The 18,389-nt window shown below is 44.0% G+C and overlaps 1 protein-coding gene across 1 annotated transcript in view; it reads left to right on the top strand.

The window, feature by feature from the left end:
* The first annotated feature begins 3,288 nt into the window (after nucleotides 1–3,288).
* The window catches only part of cssa29h8orf34 (chromosome ssa29 C8orf34 homolog), a 173,471-nt gene continuing 158,370 nt past the window's right edge, over nucleotides 3,289–18,389 (top strand). Inside the window, exon 1 of the mRNA XM_014181035.2 lies at nucleotides 3,289–3,635. Within this exon, the coding sequence (XP_014036510.1) occupies nucleotides 3,567–3,635 (69 nt within the window). The 5' untranslated portion in view covers nucleotides 3,289–3,566. The remainder of the gene's footprint in view (nucleotides 3,636–18,389) is intronic.

Raw genomic sequence — 18,389 nt, 5'->3', positions numbered from 1 at the left:
CTGAACTAACTGTTGTCTCCTTTCAGCTGTGTGACAGCCTCAAAAATCATACTCCTGTGTAAGGGTCTGCAGGGAATCACAGCCAGCCGCCAGAGAGAAGCAAATGTAACCACAGGACATGTGACAGAGTTGATGGACACCCTATGTTCATCAATGGACAGAAAGTTCCACAGAATGGAATATAATTTATACGCACTTTGTTTATATACATGAAAAAGTTATCCTTTAAATGCAAATGTTTAATAGCATTCTTTTTCATAACAAACCAATGCATTTTCAAATACATTGTGGTTAAGGTAGAGTATGATTTCATTTAATAATTCAATTAGAATTGTTTTAACACCAATCATAGTCAAACTGTCGCAAACTGTTTGACTTGAAAAAATACAAAACTTTTTTTTAAAAGAGCCATTTGGGAGCGGAAAAAGACGGTTATTTTTGGTAAGCTGAGCCGAACGAGCCGGCTCACTGAAAAGAGCCTGAATGTCCATCACTACTAGCTATAAATGAATTATTTTATATTTTATGGTTATTTGGTGTCAGATAAAGAAATGTCAGCTTTTAACAAGGCTGCAGAATGTTTGAAATGATTATGAACAGACCAGATTAACTGGGATGACATTCCCTATTATGGGAGACCAAAAAGAAATTGCTGGAAGCCACGCGAATAAGCCACGCCTGCAATCTTCTGATAGGCTGCCGCTGTTATAGTGTGCTGCCATTCAGTAACCAATGTGCATGTTGCCAACAGAGGAGTCAGAGAAGGTTCAGTAGGTTACTGGCAAGATTGCTAATGGCCGCAAGTGTCCCATAGGTTACTGACATTTTGCATCTCTTTCACGCTCACAGAATCTGGTGTTGTAGCTGCACTGTAGCAGGACATTTCAGATTTCTAGCGGCCAAGAGTTTGAGTTCACATCCCATTTGAGGCTGTGTGATCACAGTACAAATGTATACAAGATTTTTAACACTTATTGAAATTCTAATACAGCCGCATACTGTAATTTTATAGAAAACACCTTTAAGTTGGGCCTCCCGAGTGGCGCAGCATTCTAAGGCACTGCATCGCAGTGCTTGAGGCGTCACTACAGACTGGGAGACCCATGAGGCGGCGCACAATTGGCCCAGCGTCGTTCGGGCTAGGGGAGGGTTTGTCCGGCCGGGATGTCCTTGTCCCATCGTGCTCTCCCGACTCCTTGTGGCGGGCCGGGCGCCTGCAAGCTGACCTCGGTTGCCAGTTGTACGGTATTTCCTCCGACACGTTGGTGCAGCTGGCTTCCGGGTTAAGCGAGCAGTGTGTCAAGAAGCAGTGAGGCTTGGCAAGGTTGTGTTTCCGAGGACGCATGGCTCTCGACCTTTGCCTCTCCCGAGTCCGTACCGTAGTTGCAGAGATGGGACAAGACTGTAACTACCGATTGGATACCACGAAAAAGGGGTAAAAGTAAAAAAAATAAAACCACCTTCATGTTGTTGTGTACATTTACTTTATTTTTACTGCAACTTTAGGTGAAGTGCAGAAATGTATTCTTGAGCCTCCCGAGTGGCGCAGTGGTCTAAGGCACTGCCTTGCTGTGCTACTAGAGATTATGTGTTCGAGTCCAGGCTCTGCCACGACCGGGAGACCCATGGAGTGGCGCACAATTGGCCCAGCGTCGTCCGGGTTAGGGGAGGGTTTGGCAGTCAGGATTGTCCCATCGTGCCCTAGCGACTCCTGTGGCAGGCCCGGCGCAATGCATGCTGACACGGTTGCCAGGTGTACGGTGTTTCCTCTGACACATTGGTGCGGCTGGCTTCCAGGTTAAGCGAGCATTGTTTCAAGAAGCAGTGCGGCTTGGCTGGGTTGTGTTTCAGAGGATGCATGGCTCTCAACCTTCGCCTCTCCCGAGTCCATACAGGAGTTGCCGCGATTGGACAAGACTGTAACCACCAATTGGGGAAAAAAGAGGGAAAACAATTAAATACATTAAAAAAAAAAAAGATTATTCTTGCCAATCTCCATAATGTCCACAGACCTGGTGACACAGCAGGAACTTCCAGTAGCTAGCAACCAAGAGGTTGTGAGTTCAAATCTCCAGAGCGGTTCATTCCCAAATTACAGCAATACTGTCCATTAACAGCAAAATGTTGCTGTAAAAAATGCATTAACTCGTTTTTGATTTACCATATTTTCACCACAACTAGACAAAAGCTTCCAGGGAACCATGACATAACATTCTAAGTACGTCCTTGGGGACACCCCTGGAACAAAACGGGAACTAGACAAAACCTGCAGGGGACCATGACTGTGTAAATTGAATTAATGTCAATTATGCCTTACAAAGTAAAATATTCTAAATGCTGGGTTTTCACATGTGCTCAAATGTCACGTGTAGTGTCATGATATCACATATTGACATTTTGCATCCCATTTCACGAGATCGTGTTTTCACGTGCTAAAATGTTGTCACGTAGTTTTATGTTTTCACATGTTGCTTTACATATCGTCACATGTTATCACATTAACTTCACATGAGATCACACAAGATCACGTGTTCACATGTGAAATTCATGTTTTTTCTGTAATGGTATCACTCTGTTTCTCGGTCTCTCTCTTTCACCCACAAACACACTCTGTCTGTCTGTTTCTCTGTCTCTGTCAATGCAGTCTGCAGCAGACATCCCAGGATGAATTCTTCTTCCTAGACCACTGATCACCAATTTTCTCATTGCCAGCCCAACATAAGACCAGGCAGAGACTGTCCCAAATGGCACCCTATTATTTCAAACACAAAGTCTCACCACAAACAACACACGTGCCAGCCTGGTGCCTTTCCACAATCTTCCAAGGATCTCAGTCCACCCACATAAAGATGCATGGCATTGGCAAGCAATTAGGCTGGTGACATCTGTTTCCCACTTATGCATAAGCATGTGCAAAACATTTGTAGGTTACAGGACAGGAGGAGTGCGCACCAGCGCATTTTACGAACTAACTATGCTAATCATGCCCCGGACAATCTTTCAACTAGCACAATAGTGTAGGCCTAGCCTACAGTCAGTACAGCTGCGCTCTGTCCAGTTTCTCAGTTTCTCACATCTGTCTTCTTTCCGGACCTTTAAATACAGCGAGATGGGTAAACAATCTGGAGGAGGGACCCACTCATCCACTGATACCACTCTCAGCCAATGAGCGAAAGATCCCCAATCACTGTCAAGTAACTATCTTTGCCATTGGCTTGGAGCATGAAGCGGTCGCTAGGGAGCCACTCAAGCGTCGCGCTGAGCATGGTCCGGTGCTACTGTGTAGTAAACCAAGTAGAGCGAAGCGCAGCGCGAGAGTACCTGCTACTTTCCACTTGCTACTTTCCACTATGCGCGGTGCGGTGAAGCAAACTCACCGCTCTTGACGCCCCTACAGTATATCTGGTGCGGTAATCTCTCTCTGTGTGCACTTGGCTACAGTTGTAGTTCTTAAAGGTGTTTGAATTCGACTCTCGTATAGGCTACCTTTTTTATTGAATGTATGGGATTGCCCCAACGTTGATTTTCAAATCATTAACGTTTAATGCAAGACGTATAGTTTCTTCATGGCGTCTCAACAGCAGTCAAGAATTCAGTCGTATCTGGAGAAAAATAAAATTGGACCGCTGTTTGAGGTTAGTGCATTAATCATTTCAACTAGCGTATTTCACCTGTGCATGGCATTGAATGGGACACGCATGTTTGGCTGCAAGCCTGCAATTTATCAGCATCATAAGGCTATGCTTGGTTTCAATGTAGAAACTTAGATTGATTAAATAGCCTACATGAAAGCGCATACTATTAAATATAAAAACTAGCTTATACATGTATGGAAATTACAAGACCCTCTCCCTGCATTGAATTGGGAAATACAGAGAGCGCACAGACAGCGCACCCCTTTCTACCCGATAACGATCATCATCACAGATTCGATCTGCCTGCAACATTGTAGAACGAAACCCACTCTCTGTAAATGTAGCTATTGGAAAATATCATTATACGGTCGCCAGTAGGGGTTGTCTTGTCGCATACTTTTTCCTGGCTACCAAGCATGTATGTCCTGGTCGTATGCATCCACCCCCCTATGATTAGAAAGAGAGAGATGTTTCTGAAAGGTCCCGACGGGTTTAGAGGCAGCACAAAGTGGGCAATATCATTCTGTGGAGCTCTAGGTAAAAGCGGTCGGGGTAAACTGAGGTAACACACTGACACTGTGCTTGGAGGTTCGGCACAAATGTTCACTGAAGAGAAGCAAAAATGCTTTTTTTTTTTTTTTATAGACAAATGCACTATTAAAAGTGAGACATAGTCTAATAGAATGGAAGGGTACATTATTAGGTAAAAAAAAATGTAAATCATCTCACTCATCCTTCATCACAAAATGATCATTGCGTTTCACCTGCTACAGTAATGTTTGACTTGAGATCATTGCCTGTTCTACAGTCCGATCATATTAAAATAGTGTACTGCATCTATATGGCTGTTTGGCTGGAGAGTGTTGTACGGTACCAAGCTACCTTTCTGTTTGTGTAGGGAGTTAATGTAGGTGCTATCGTACAGTATATAGGCTTCACTGCCATGATGACAGTTTAACAATAGCCTAGCTGAGTTGATACATGCAGATGTGCAGAATAAAGAGATAATTGCTGCAAGGCATCTGCCTGTAGGGGTATTGATTTAAGTGTGTGGGAAGTTTTACATGTCTGTGGGAATCTGTTGTCTTCAGGTTTTCATTGGTGTCTGTTTGAATGTTGTGTATCAGTCTGAGTTAATGACAGTATTGACTACCACAGCTATACAGCTACAGATACAATTGTACAGTAGCGCATATAGACTACCCACTAGGCAAAACTGGTTGAATCGACATTGTTTCTATGCCATTTCAACCAAAAAATTCAATGTGATGAATTTTCACCCAACTTTTTAACTAAATCCAATGACATGGTGAAATGTTTTGTTGATTTCACGTTAGTCGACAACTCAACCAAAATGAAATCAAAATGACGTCTGTGCCCAGTCGGTAGCAGCATAATAACTGGTTTTATTCTGGTGGAATCCTCCTTTAAATGTATCAGTCTGAGTTACATAATGACAGTTGTGCCTGCCACACCCCATCATGTTGGTATGATAAAAGGGTCAGTCATGCTTGTTGCATCCCAAATGGAGCCCTATGTACCAGAGATGGTGCCATTTGGGACACATTGGCTGTTTCTCTAGACTGTGTTGGTATGATATCCCAGCTAAAAGAGTCAGTCATGCTTGCTTGCATCCCAAATAGAACCCTATGTCGCGGATATGGTGCCATTTGGGACACATCGGCTGTTTCTCTAGACTGTGTTGGTATGATATCCCAGCTAGAAGAGTCCGTCCTTCTGGTTGTGTAGACGCTAGAGTCATATCTAATTAGAGGGTCAGATGGGGAGATTAACCCTCAGATGCTGGGGAGACGCCGACGCTGCACAAACACAGACTGTTTCTCCCGAGGCTCCTCCACACACACACATACACCATCTGTGGTAACTAAACTGATTGTGTGTTGTGTTGCGTCGGGACATGTTTTTGTGGGAGGTTAAGAGAGAGAGCGAGAGAAAGAGAGAGAGCGAGAGAAAGTGATACAGATAGAGAGAGACGTAGAAAGACAGAATGAGAGACAGAGAGCAATGCTTGAGTGTGTGTGCAAGTATGTATATCTGTGTGTGGTGGTTGTACATGTACAGTGTTTGTGTGTGTGTGTGTGTGTGTGTGTGGTTCATACTTATGCTACTTGTGTTCATGGGCTGCTATAATGCTGACACATGTGACACATGCAGGTGTGCCACAAACTTCTGATCAGGTCATCCTTTCCACTGAGCTGCGAATTTAGCAACACACACACACACACACACACACACACACACACACACACACACACACACACACACACACACACACACACACACACACACACACACACACACACACACACATCATGTTAATCAGTGCTGGCTAGTATCAAAGAGTGGCCCGGGCCAGCACAGTGAACAGCTGCTAAGGTAGCGACTATAGCTCTGTACACTCACATCACTGCTCCCTGCTAACGTGACTATACAGCTATAAACTCACATCACTGCTCCCTGCTAGCGTGACTATAGAGCTATAAACTCACATCACTGCTCCCTGCTAGTGTTACTATACAGCTATAAACTCAGATCACTGTTCCCTGCTAGTGTTACTATACAGCTATAAACTCACATCACTGCTCCCTGCTAGTGTTACTATAGAGCTATAAACTCACATCACTGCTCCCTGCTAGCGTGACTATAGAGCTATAAACTCACATCACTGCTCCCTGCTAGTGTTACTATAGAGCTATAAACTCACATCACTGCTCCCTGCTAGTGTTACTATAGAGCTATAAACTCACATCACTGCTCCCTGCTAGTGTTACTATAGAGCTATAAACTCACATCACTGCTCCCTGCTAGTGTTACTATAGAGCTATAAACTCACATCACTGCTCCCTGCTAGCGTGACTATAGAGCTATAAACTCACATCACTGCTCCCTGCTAGCGTGACTATAGAGCTATAAACTCACATCACTGCTCCCTGCTAGCGTGACTATAGAGCTATAAACTCACATCACTGCTCCCTGCTAGCATGACTATAGAGCTATAAACTCACATCACTGCTCCCTGCTAGCGTGACTATAGAGCTATAAACTCAGATCACTGCTCCCTGCTAGTGTTACTATACAGCTATAAACTCACATCACTGCTCCCTGCTAGCGTGACTATAGAGCTATAAACTCAGATCACTGCTCCCGCTAGTGTTACTATAGAGCTATAAACTCAGATCACTGCTCCCTGCTAGCGTGACTATACAGCCATAAACTCACATCACTGCTCCCTGCTAGGGTAACTATACAGCTATAAACTCACATCACTGCTCCCTGCTAGTGTTACTATAGAGCTATAAACTCACATCACTGCTCCCTGCTAGTGTTACTATAGAGCTATAAACTCACATCACTGCTCCCTGCTAGCGTTACTATACAGCTATAAACTCAGATCACTGCTCCCTGCTAGCGTGACTATACAGCCATAAACTCACATCACTGCTCCCTGCTAGCGTGACTATACAGCTATAAACTCACATCACTGCTCCCTGCTAGTGTGACTATAGAGCTATAAACTCACATCACTGCTCCCTGCTAGTGTTACTATAGAGCTATAAACTCACATCACTGCTCCCTGCTAGCGTGACTATACAGCCATAAACTCACATCACTGCTCCCTGCTAGCGTGACTATAGAGCTATAAACTCACATCACTGCTCCCTGCTAGCGTGACTATACAGCTATAAACTCACATCACTGCTCCCTGCTAGCGTGACTATACAGCTATAAACTCACATCACTGCTCCCTGCTAGTGTTACTATAGAGCTATAAACTCACATCACTGCTCCCTGCTAGTGTTACTATAGAGCTATAAACTCACATCACTGCTCCCTGCTAGCGTTACTATACAGCTATAAACTCAGATCACTGCTCCCTGCTAGCGTGACTATACAGCCATAAACTCACATCACTGCTCCCTGCTAGCGTGACTATACAGCTATAAACTCACATCACTGCTCCCTGCTAGTGTTACTATAGAGCTATAAACTCACATCACTGCTCCCTGCTAGTGTTACTATAGAGCTATAAACTCACATCACTGCTCCCTGCTAGCGTTACTATACAGCTATAAACTCAGATCACTGCTCCCTGCTAGTGTTACTATACAGCTATAAACTCACATCACTGCTCCCTGCTAGCGTGACTATACAGCTATAAACTCACATCACTGCTCCCTGCGAGCATAGCGACTATAAAGCTGTTAACTCACATCACTACTCCCTGCTGGTGTGGCAACAATAGACCTGTAAACTCACATCACTGCTCCCTGCGAGCATAGCGACTATAGAGCTGTTAACTCACATCACTGCTCCCTGCGAGCATAGCGACTATAGAGCTGTTAACTCACATCACTACTCCCTGCTGGTGTGGCAACAATAGACCTGTAAACTCACGTCACTGCTCCCTGCTAGCGTAGGGACTATAGAGCTGTACACTTACATCAATTCTGACTGCTAGAGTAGCGACTATTGCACTGTACACTCACAACAATTCTCACTGTTAGCTTAGCAACTATAGCTCTGTACACTCACATCACTGCTCCCTGCTAGCGTAGCGACTCTAGCGCTGTACACTCACATCACTGCTACAACTCACATCAATTCTAACTGCTAGCGTAGCGACTATAGCGCTGTAGACACATCTCTGCTCCCTGCTAGCATAGCAACTAAACCACTGTACACTCACAACACTGCTCTCCGCTAGCGTAGCGAGTATAGCGCTGTACACTCACATCAGTGCTCCCTGCTAGCATAGTGAATATAGAGCTGTACACTCACATCAATTCTGATTGCTAACGTAGCATCTGTAGCACTGTACCCTCACATCACTGCTCCCTGCTAGCGTAGTGACTATAGCCTGGTACACTCACATAAATTCTGACTGTTAGCCTAGATATTATAGCACTGGAATAACTGCTCCCTGCTAGCGTAGCGACTATAGCACTGTAGACTTACATCACTGCTCCCTGCTAGCGTAGCAACTATAGCGCTGTACACTGACATCACTGCTCTCTGCTAGTGTAGTGACTATAGACCTGTAGACTCACATCAATTCTGATTGCTAACGTAGCGACTATAGTGCTGTGCACTGACATCACTGCTCCCTGATGACTCCCTGCTCCCTAACTTCCTGACTGATGTCTTGAGATGTTGCTTCAATATATCCACATAATTTTCCTTCCTCATGATGCCATCTATTTTGTGATGTAAACCAGTCCCTCCTGCAGAAAAGCACACCCACAACATGCTGCTGCCACCCCATGCTTCACGGTTGGGATGGTGTTCTTTGGCTTGCAAGCCTCCCTCTTTTTCCTCCAAACATAACGATTTTCATTTTGGCCAAACAGTTCTATTTTTGTTTCATCAGACCAGAGGACATTTCTCCAAAAAGTCAGATTTTTGTCCCCATCTGCTGTTGCAAACCGTAGTTTGGCTTTTTTTATGGCGGTTTTGGAGTAGTGGCTTCTTCCTTGCTGAGTGGCCTTTCAGGTTATGTCGATATAGGACTCGTTTTACTGTGGATATAGATACTTTTGTACCTGTTTCCTCCAGCATCTTCACAAGGTCCTTTGTGTTGTTCTTGTATTGATTTGCACTTTTTGCACCAAAGTACGTTCATCTCTAGGAGACAGAACGCGTCTCCTTCCTGAGTGGTATGACGGCTGCGTGGTCCCATGGTGTTTATACTTGCATACTATTGTTTGTACAGATGAACGTGGTACCTTCAGGCGTTTGGATATTGCTCCCAAAGATGAATCAGACTTCCACATTTTTTTCTGAGGTCTTGGCTGATTTCTTTTGATTTTCCAATGATGTCAAGCAAAGAGGCACTGAGTTTGAAGGTAGGCCTTGAAATACATCCATATGTACACCTCCAATTGACTCAAATTATGTCAATTAGCCTATCAGAAGCTTCTAAAGCCATGACATCATTTTTTTGAATTTTCCAAGCTGTTTAAAGACACAGTCAACTTAGTGTATGTAAACTTCTGACCCACTGGAATTGTGATACAGTGAATTATAAGTGGAATAATCTGTCTGTAAACAATTGTTGGAAAAATTACTTGTGTCATTGTCAGGGATTTCGTCGTCAGACGATATGGTGAAATCATCGTCGGAAAAGGAGGACCAATATGCAGCAGAATTGTGTTGGCTCATCTTGAACATTTATTAGACTCAAAATGAACATACAAAATAACAAAACGAACTCACGATATAGACAGTCTTCTCAGGCTCACATACGCTAGACAAGAAACAATCTCCCACAAATGACAAACACAAACACACCCTAATATATGGGACTCTCAATCAAAGGCAAAGAGAAAACACCTGCCTTCAATTGAGAGTCCCAACCCCAATTAATCAACCATAGAAACACACTCACTAGACTCCATATAGAAATACATAAACATAGACCATAAACCAAAAACCCGGAAATACTAAATCAAACGGCCTTTTACCAAAACACCACCCCGAACCACATAAAACAAATACCCTCTGCCACGTCCTGACCAAACTACAATAACAATTAACCCTTATACTGGCCAGGACGTGACAGTCATGCACAAAGTAGATGTCCTAACCGACTTGCCAAAACTATTGTTTGTTAGCAAGAAATTTGTGGAGTGGTTGAAAAATACGTTTTAATGACTCCAACCTAAGTGTATGTAAACTTCCAACTTCAGCTGTACATTCTGACACTCGCATCAATTCTGACTTAGACAAACAGACCTGCCTGGCTGTCATTATGAGAGACACCCTCTCTCGGTCTCTTTGCATTTTTTCCTCTTTCTTCTTTATCTTTCGCTCTGTTTATCTCTCCCTTTACCTCTTCATCGCTGTTTCTTGGCTCTCTCGTTTTCTATTTCTCTATTTCTCTACACTCATTGCTGTCTCTCACTCTCTGTGACATGATGAGTGAGTATAGAGTTCATATGCAGTGAAAGGAAGACATGAAACCCAGCGTAGCTATCTGAAATGATTAAAGAGATGGGTATGTGTCTAGGTGTTTGCACCCTTAACGGAGTTGCCAACAACCGGATGCATCCGGTTTTCAAGGATACAGCTAATTCAATTTAGCTTCCTTTTCTCCTGAAAACCGGATGTGCAAACTCTGCTCAGGCGTTTATTTTGTGCCTGCTACGTTAGGTTAAGGTGTTTGTAGCTGATTCCCTTGAAAGCTGAGTTTGTAGCTGATTCCCAAACAGGCTTTTGTCATATGGATCCCCCAGTGTTCAGTAAAATGCATCGAAGACTGAGGCTGCGTACCAAAATGGCACCCTATTCAAATCAAATTTCATTGGTCACGTACACATATTTAGCAGATGTTATTGCGGGTGTTGCGAAATGCTTGTGTTCCTAGCTCCAACAGTGCAGTAGTATCTAACAATTCACAACAATACACACAAATCTAAAAGTAAAAGAATGGAATTAAGAAACACATAAATATTAGGGCTAGCAATGTCTGAGTGGCATTGACTAAAATACAGTATATACATATGAAATGAGTAAAACAGTATGTAAACATGATTAAAGTGACCAGTGATTCCATGTCTATGTACATAGGGCAGCAGCCTCTAAAGTGCAGTGTTGAGTAACTGTGTGGTAGCCGACTAGTGATCGCAATTTAACATTCTGAGAGCCTTGAGATAGAAGCAGGATGATGTTGGAGTGTACAGGCCGTGCCTCGGGTGGTTGATGTCCTTGATGATTGCGGGCGGTGCAGTTGCCGTACCAGGCGGTGATACAGCCCGACAGGATGCTCTCAATTGTACATCTGTAAAAGTTTGTGAGGGTCTAGGGGCCAATCCGAATTTCTTCAGCCTCCTGAGGCTCTGTGTGGGTGAAACATTTCAGACTGTCAGTGATGTGTACACTGAGGAACTTTAAGCTTTTCACCTTCTCCACTGCGGTCCCATTGATGTGAATAGAGAGGTGCTCTCTCTGTTGTCTCCTGAAGTGCACGATCAGCACCTTTGTTTTGTTGACTTTGAGGGAGAGGTTATTTTCCTGGCATCACTCCATCAGGGCCCTCACCTACTCCCTGTAGGCTGTCTCGCCATTGTTGGTAATCAGGCCTACTACTGTTGTGTCATCTGCAAACTTGATGATTGAGTTGGAGGCGTGCATGGCCACGCAGTCATGGGTGAAGAGGGAGTACAGGAGGGGGCTGTGCAGGTACCCTTGTGGAGCCCCTGTGTTGACGATTACTGTAGTGGAGGTGATGTTTTTTACCTTCACCACCTGGTGGTGGCTCATCAGTAAGTCCAGGACCAAGTTGCACAGGGCGGGGTTCAGACGCAGGGCCCCCGGGCTTAATGATGAGCTTGGAGGGTACTATGATGTTGAAGGCTGAGCTATAGTCAATGAACAGCTAAATGCCTTTTATGATCGCTTTGAGGCAAGCAACACTGAAGCATGCATGAGATCACCGGCTGTTCCGGACAACTGTGTGATCACGCTCTCCGTAGCTGATGTGAGCAAGACCTTTAAACAGGTCAACATTCACAAGGCTGCGGGGCCAGACGGATTACCAGGACGTTTACTCAGAGCATGCTCGGACCAACTGGCAAGTGTCTTCACTGACATTTTCAACCTCTCCCGAGTCTACAATCCCTACTTGTTTCAAGCAGACCACCATAGTCCCTGTGCCCAAGAAAGCGAAGGTAAACTGCCTAAATGACTATCGCCCCGTAGTACTCACGTCGGTAGCCATGAAGTGCTTTGAAAGGCTGGTCATGACTCACATCAACACCCTCATCCCAGAAACCCTAGACCCACTCCAATTCACATACCCCCCCTAACAGATCCACAGATGACACAATCTCAATCGCAACACTGCCCTTTCCCACCTGGACAAAAGGAACACCTATGTGAGATTGCTGTTCATTGACTACAGCTCAGCATTCATCTCTATAGTGCCCACAAAGCGCATCACTTTCTAAGGACCCTGGGACTAAACACCTCTCTCTGCAACTGGATCCTGGACTTCCTGACGGGCCACCCCAGGTGGTAATGGTAGGCAGCAACCCATCTGCCACGCTGGACTACAGGAAAAGGAGGACCAAACAGGCTCCCATTAATGTTGATGGGGCTGTAGTGGAGCGGGTCGAGAGTTTCAAGTTCCTTGGAGTCCACATCACCAACAAACAATCATGGTCCAAACACACCAAGACAGTCATGAAGAGTGCACGACAACACCTTTTCCCCCTCAAAAAGTTCTACAGCTGCACCATTTAGAGCATCCTGAGTGGTTATATCACCGCCTGGTATAGCAACTGCTTGGCATTCGACCATAAGGTGCTACAGAAGGTAGTGCGTACGGCCCAGTACATCACTGGGACCAAGCTTCCTGCCTATACTAGGTGGTGTCAGAGGAAGGCCCTAAAAATTGTCAAAGACTCCAGTCACCCAAGTCATAGACTTTTCTCTCTGCTACCGCACAGCAAGCGGTACCGGAGCGTCAAGTCTAGGTCCAAAAGGCTCCTTAACAGCTTCTAACCCCAAGCCATAAGACTACTGAACTATTAATCAAATGGCCACCGGGATATCTGCATTGATTGCGATTGCATCATCTGTGGATCTATTGGGGTGGTATGCAAATTGAAGTGGGTCTAGGGTGTCAGGTAAGGTGGAGGTGATAAGCTCATTAACTAGCCTCTCAAAGCACTTCATGATGACAGAAATGACTGCTACGGGGCGATAGTCATTTAGTTCAGTTACCTTTGCCGGGCCCGTAGGGCTCTGGTCCAAAGTAGCACTATTATATAGGCAATAGGGTGTGGCCATTCCACGATAATGGAATTACGCTGAGAATCCGATTGTTCACTTTAAAAGTGCAATGCAAACAAACACATCTGTAGACGTTGAAATCAAGGCCCGTCTGGACCGGCCCAAAAAACGACATCTGTGGACGTTGAAATCAAGGCCCGTCTGGACCGGCCCAAAAAACGACATCTGTGGACGTTGAAATCAAGGCCCGTCTGGACCGGCCCAAAAAACGACATCTGTGGACGTTGAAATCAAGGCCCGTCTGGACCGGCCCAAAAAACGACATCTGTGGACGTTGAAATCAAGGCCAGGGCTGACTGACAAAAATGTTAACTACTTTTCAACGTCCATGGACATCCGGTGTCGGTCGATGCTCAGTGGGTGCAGATGCTGGTTACAGTAAATGGAAAGAGAGGGGGCTTATGGGTAGGTGTCAGTAAGAGCACGGAGAGGTAACATAACTGGAGAGAGATAATAGAGACAGAGAGAGGGAGGTGTTTCCCAGATTGTTTAAACACGCACGCGTTGACCGCCAGACGACGGAAAGAGAGGGAGAGACATTAGAAAATATCTTAAAGCTATGTGAGTTTTTGGTGGCAAAAATAAAAGGCAGGAAGCAATGTTCCTTAAACTTAAAGAAGGCAAATCATTTCTCCAAAACTAAATATAAGTGTTGATATTAGTTGACAAAGGTATTTACTTCAACATTATTGTGTGTTGAAGTATTTCTAATACCTTTTAAATACTCTTTCTGCTAGATGTTCTCTAAGACCATCTGTTTGACCAGAAATCAAAGCCATTAATTACAATGTTTAAAAATGTTTGCCTTCATTTCCCCAAAATATAGATTCTTAGTTTTTTTTTACCCCCAATTTGATATACTCCTATGAACTTCACATGTTGGTGCTCATGGGTACATTTACATGGACATGACCAGTGCCATTTGGGACATAGACTCATAGAAGCATATGTCATGTTAACACACCTTACAGAATTCTGTGAATATAGTGTATGAGTGCATGTGTGTCTGCGTGTGTGTGTCGGCTTGGGTCTTTGCTGTGTCGCGCAGCACAGAATGTATCTGACTGGCATTTTGATGAGAAAGCCTATCTCTATTTCACTACTGTTGTTTTATTGTTACAAATGGTTTTCTTTAGGAAGACTCCTGTCCTGGCTCTCTACACTCCAACGCTACAGTAACATGTTGATGGCACAACCTTAACAAGACAACAGTACAATTTTAACCATGTCTGTTTGCGGGACATTGCACAAGTTATTGATATTGACTTGCAGTTATTGGAGGGTATTTCATGATATAAAGACTTGGTTTTATGTCTCGTTTAGGTGTGTTGTTTCTGCCTCTCTCTCTCTGTTTCTCTCTCTGTTTCTCTCACTCTCTCTCTTTGTGTTTCCCTCTCTCTGTGTTTCCCTCTCTCAGAACATTGGACTTTACTGTGCCCAGGGAATCCAGGGTATTGATTATGGCTTGCAGGAGGGTATTTCATGATAAGGGCTGGTTGGTTTTGTCTCTCTGCGTTGTGTGTGTGTCTTTGTGTGTGCGTGTGTGTGGCTCTCTTAGGTGTGTTGTAGGAATATGACCCCCCCCCCCCCCCCCCTCCTCCTTGGTCTCCACGTCAACCCCACAATGAGGTCATCCTGTGTTCAGTATGCATGTACAGTAGGCAGTAGACTCCACCTGAAAGATGGTCCCGGCAGTCATTGTTCTCTTTCTCCCTCCCTCTCTCTCGTTCTTTCTCTCCCTCTCTCTCACTTTCTTTCATTCTCTTTCTTTCTCTCTCTCTCTCTCTCTTCGCCCCCTCTCGCTATCTTTCCCCCTCTCTCTCTTGCTCTCTCTCCCCCTTCCTCCCTCTTTCTCTCTCCCTTTCTCTCTCTTTCAATTCAATTCAATTTGCTTTATTGGGAGGACGTTACAATGTACATATTGCTAAAGCCTACTTTGGAGATTTACAATATTAACATAATTAAAATAACAATAATCAATATTGTCAACGGGACAACAGTAACAACAATCTCTCTCAGAGTAGATGTTGGAGGAGTGCAGTGATATTTAAACGGATCATTTATCCATCTCTACCCTGTCAAATCAATGGCTGTAACTAGTGATACAGTATGTACTCTATGTAATCCACCTGCGTCATGATTCAAATATGTGTCCCAAATGACCACCTGTTTCTTATAGAGGGCTCTGGTCAAAAGGAGTGCATTATATATGGATCAAGGTACCATTTGGGACACATACCCAAGAGTCTCTTCAAGGTTATTGAGGAACGTTTGGAATATGTGTGATACTATGGACATAACCCTCTGACACAATCATCAGAGCTCTGACATGTCAATGACTGAGCTCATCTGGCAAATCTAGCGCTATAGGAACGGCAAGGTAGATGAACAACGTTCATAACTGTGTGGGCCTGCATGTCAGTTTCAATATTTGTGAGTCAACTCATCGGTATTTGCTCTCAAATAATAAAACTGTTACTTGAAATGATCCTGTCAACCGTATAATTGAATATTACACTAAAATATTGAAAAGAGAGAAGATATTTGTCTAAACAATACCTTCCAAAACTTGGAGCGCCACTCCAGAATAATTGTGGAAATTCAACTATTAATTATATGCCATGGCATATTCCCGCATGTCTTTTGGGAGAATGAGCTACTAGTCTCTTCCAATCAAACACCTACTCTTCCCAATTATTTAGCAGTCACTAAAAAGTTTGTCCTTTTTAATGTTCTCTCAGAGCTCTTATATGACACCCACTGCTATTTCTATTTCCACTGTACAATATAATTGATGCATGAAAAGGAAAAGGACCGACTCTATATGAAGCTTAAGTCCCAAATGTCACCCTATTCCATATATAGTGCACTACTTTTGACTAGATCTCTATTGGCCCTGGTCAAAAGTAGTGCACTGTTAGGGAATAGGGTGCCAATTAGGTGGCAGAGTAAGTAGTGAAATGGGAGGGTGGATAAAAGGTGTTAGGCTTTGGTTCTGTGTGTCTGAAACTTGGAATTATAATGGTTCCTACCATGATCTGTCAATCAAATCCATCCAATTAGGTCACCTCGGGTTTTATGTTTGAATAGAGGGATTGTTATAAATAGATGATACAATAGAGGAAACAGAAAGCACTGAACATTGCCAATTCCCCAGAGAACGCTGGCTTTGCCTCTTAGTTTGTTTCACTGGTGAAGTCTTCTTAATGAGATAAACTGTACGTGTTTCAGTGGATGGGATTTAGCTGTGAGCTTTAGGCTGTGTCCCAAATGGCACACTATTCCTTTCACAGTGCACTACTTTTGACCAAAGCCCGCAGGGAATAGGGTGCCATTTGAGACACAGCCTACAGTTCTGTTCAGTTCTCCCCAGGAGGAAGCGTCTCCTTAATGAATGACTGTGTTTATCAGGGAAAGTTTTACTAGCCTCAGTACACGGACAATGCAAATGTGTAGCTGACAGAAAACTTGAATCTTTTGGAAATAAATACTTAATTATCTATCGAGAACTAAAGTCTTGTTCTGTTCATTGTTGAACTCGCGATGAACGTTCATACTTTCCACTGACTTCCCATTTTTCATTTCCTTTTAGATTATTTAATGTATTGAATTGTGATGCATTGCAGTAGTTTCTACAACATCAGCATTATAGCAGCCCATGAACACAAGTAGCATAAGTATGAACCACACACACACACACACACACACACACACACACACACACACACACACACACACACACACACACACACACACACACACACACACACACACACACACACACACACACACACACACACACACACACACACACCCTAAACAACATGTAGCATTAACTGTATTGTATGTGGATTTGATCCTACAGTAGTTTGCAGTTCCCAAGAAAATAGTGTACCCACATCCCTGACAGGGTTCAAGGGATTCGATACTGTCATCTCCACTCTAACCTCATCTACGTTCAGTTGTACTACATTGTGTGTGTGTGTGTGTGTGTGTGTGTGTGTGTGTGTGTGTGTGTGTGTGTGTGTGTGTGTGTGTGTGTGTGTGTGTGTGTGTGTGTGTGTGTGTGTGCGCTCAGCATCTCCAGGCTCCCAACAAACACAGCTCTATAAAGAGGTCACTCAGAGTAACAGCATCACTCTCTGACCTCTATTGATCTTCTGCTTTTCTGGGTAACTGATAGGAGGCAGAGAGACTGAGTGTGTGTGAGGAAGTTGGTTTGGCTGTGAAGCCCACAGGTTGTACTTTATGCTGCTTTCGCTACATTACACTCTGAAAAAAAGGGGATATCTAGAACCTCTGGCTGTCCCCATAGGAGTACCCTTTTGGAACCCTTTTTTCTAAGAGTGTACTCTGTTAGTGATTCATAGCATAGACTGATCAGTCACTGAGTAAATTTACATGCGCAGTAATACTTTGATATTCATCTGATTACGGCAGTAATCAAATCAAATCAAATTTATTTTTATATAGCCCTTCGTACATCAGCTGATATCTCAAAGTGCTGTACAGAAACCCAGCCTAAAACCCCAAACAGCAAGCAAAGCATGTGAAAGAAGCACGGTGGCTAGGAAAAACTCCCTAGGAAAAACTCTCTAGAAAAGGCCAAAAACCTAGGAAGAAACCTAGAGAGGAACCAGGCTATGAGGGGTGGCCAGTCCTCTTCTGGCTGTGCAGGGTGGATATTATAACAGAACATGGTCAAGATGTTAAAATGTTAAAATGTTCATAAATGACCAGCATGGTCAAATAATAATAATCATAGTAGTTGTCGAGGGTGCAACAAGCACGTCCGGTGAACAGGTCAGGGTTCCATAGCCGCAGGCAGAACAGTTGAAACTGGAGCAGCAGCACGGCCAGGTGGACTGGGGACAGCAAGGAGTCATCATACCAGGTAGTCCTGAGGCATGGTCCTAGGGCTCAGGTCCTCCGAGAGAAAGA

Source organism: Salmo salar, chromosome 29, assembly GCF_965601325.2.
Source record: "Salmo salar chromosome 29, fSalSal1, whole genome shotgun sequence".
In the NCBI taxonomy this organism is placed as follows: Eukaryota; Metazoa; Chordata; class Actinopteri; order Salmoniformes; family Salmonidae; genus Salmo; species Salmo salar.
Note: the sequence above shows the minus strand (reverse complement) of the source record. Positions and strands in the feature narration are given on the sequence as shown.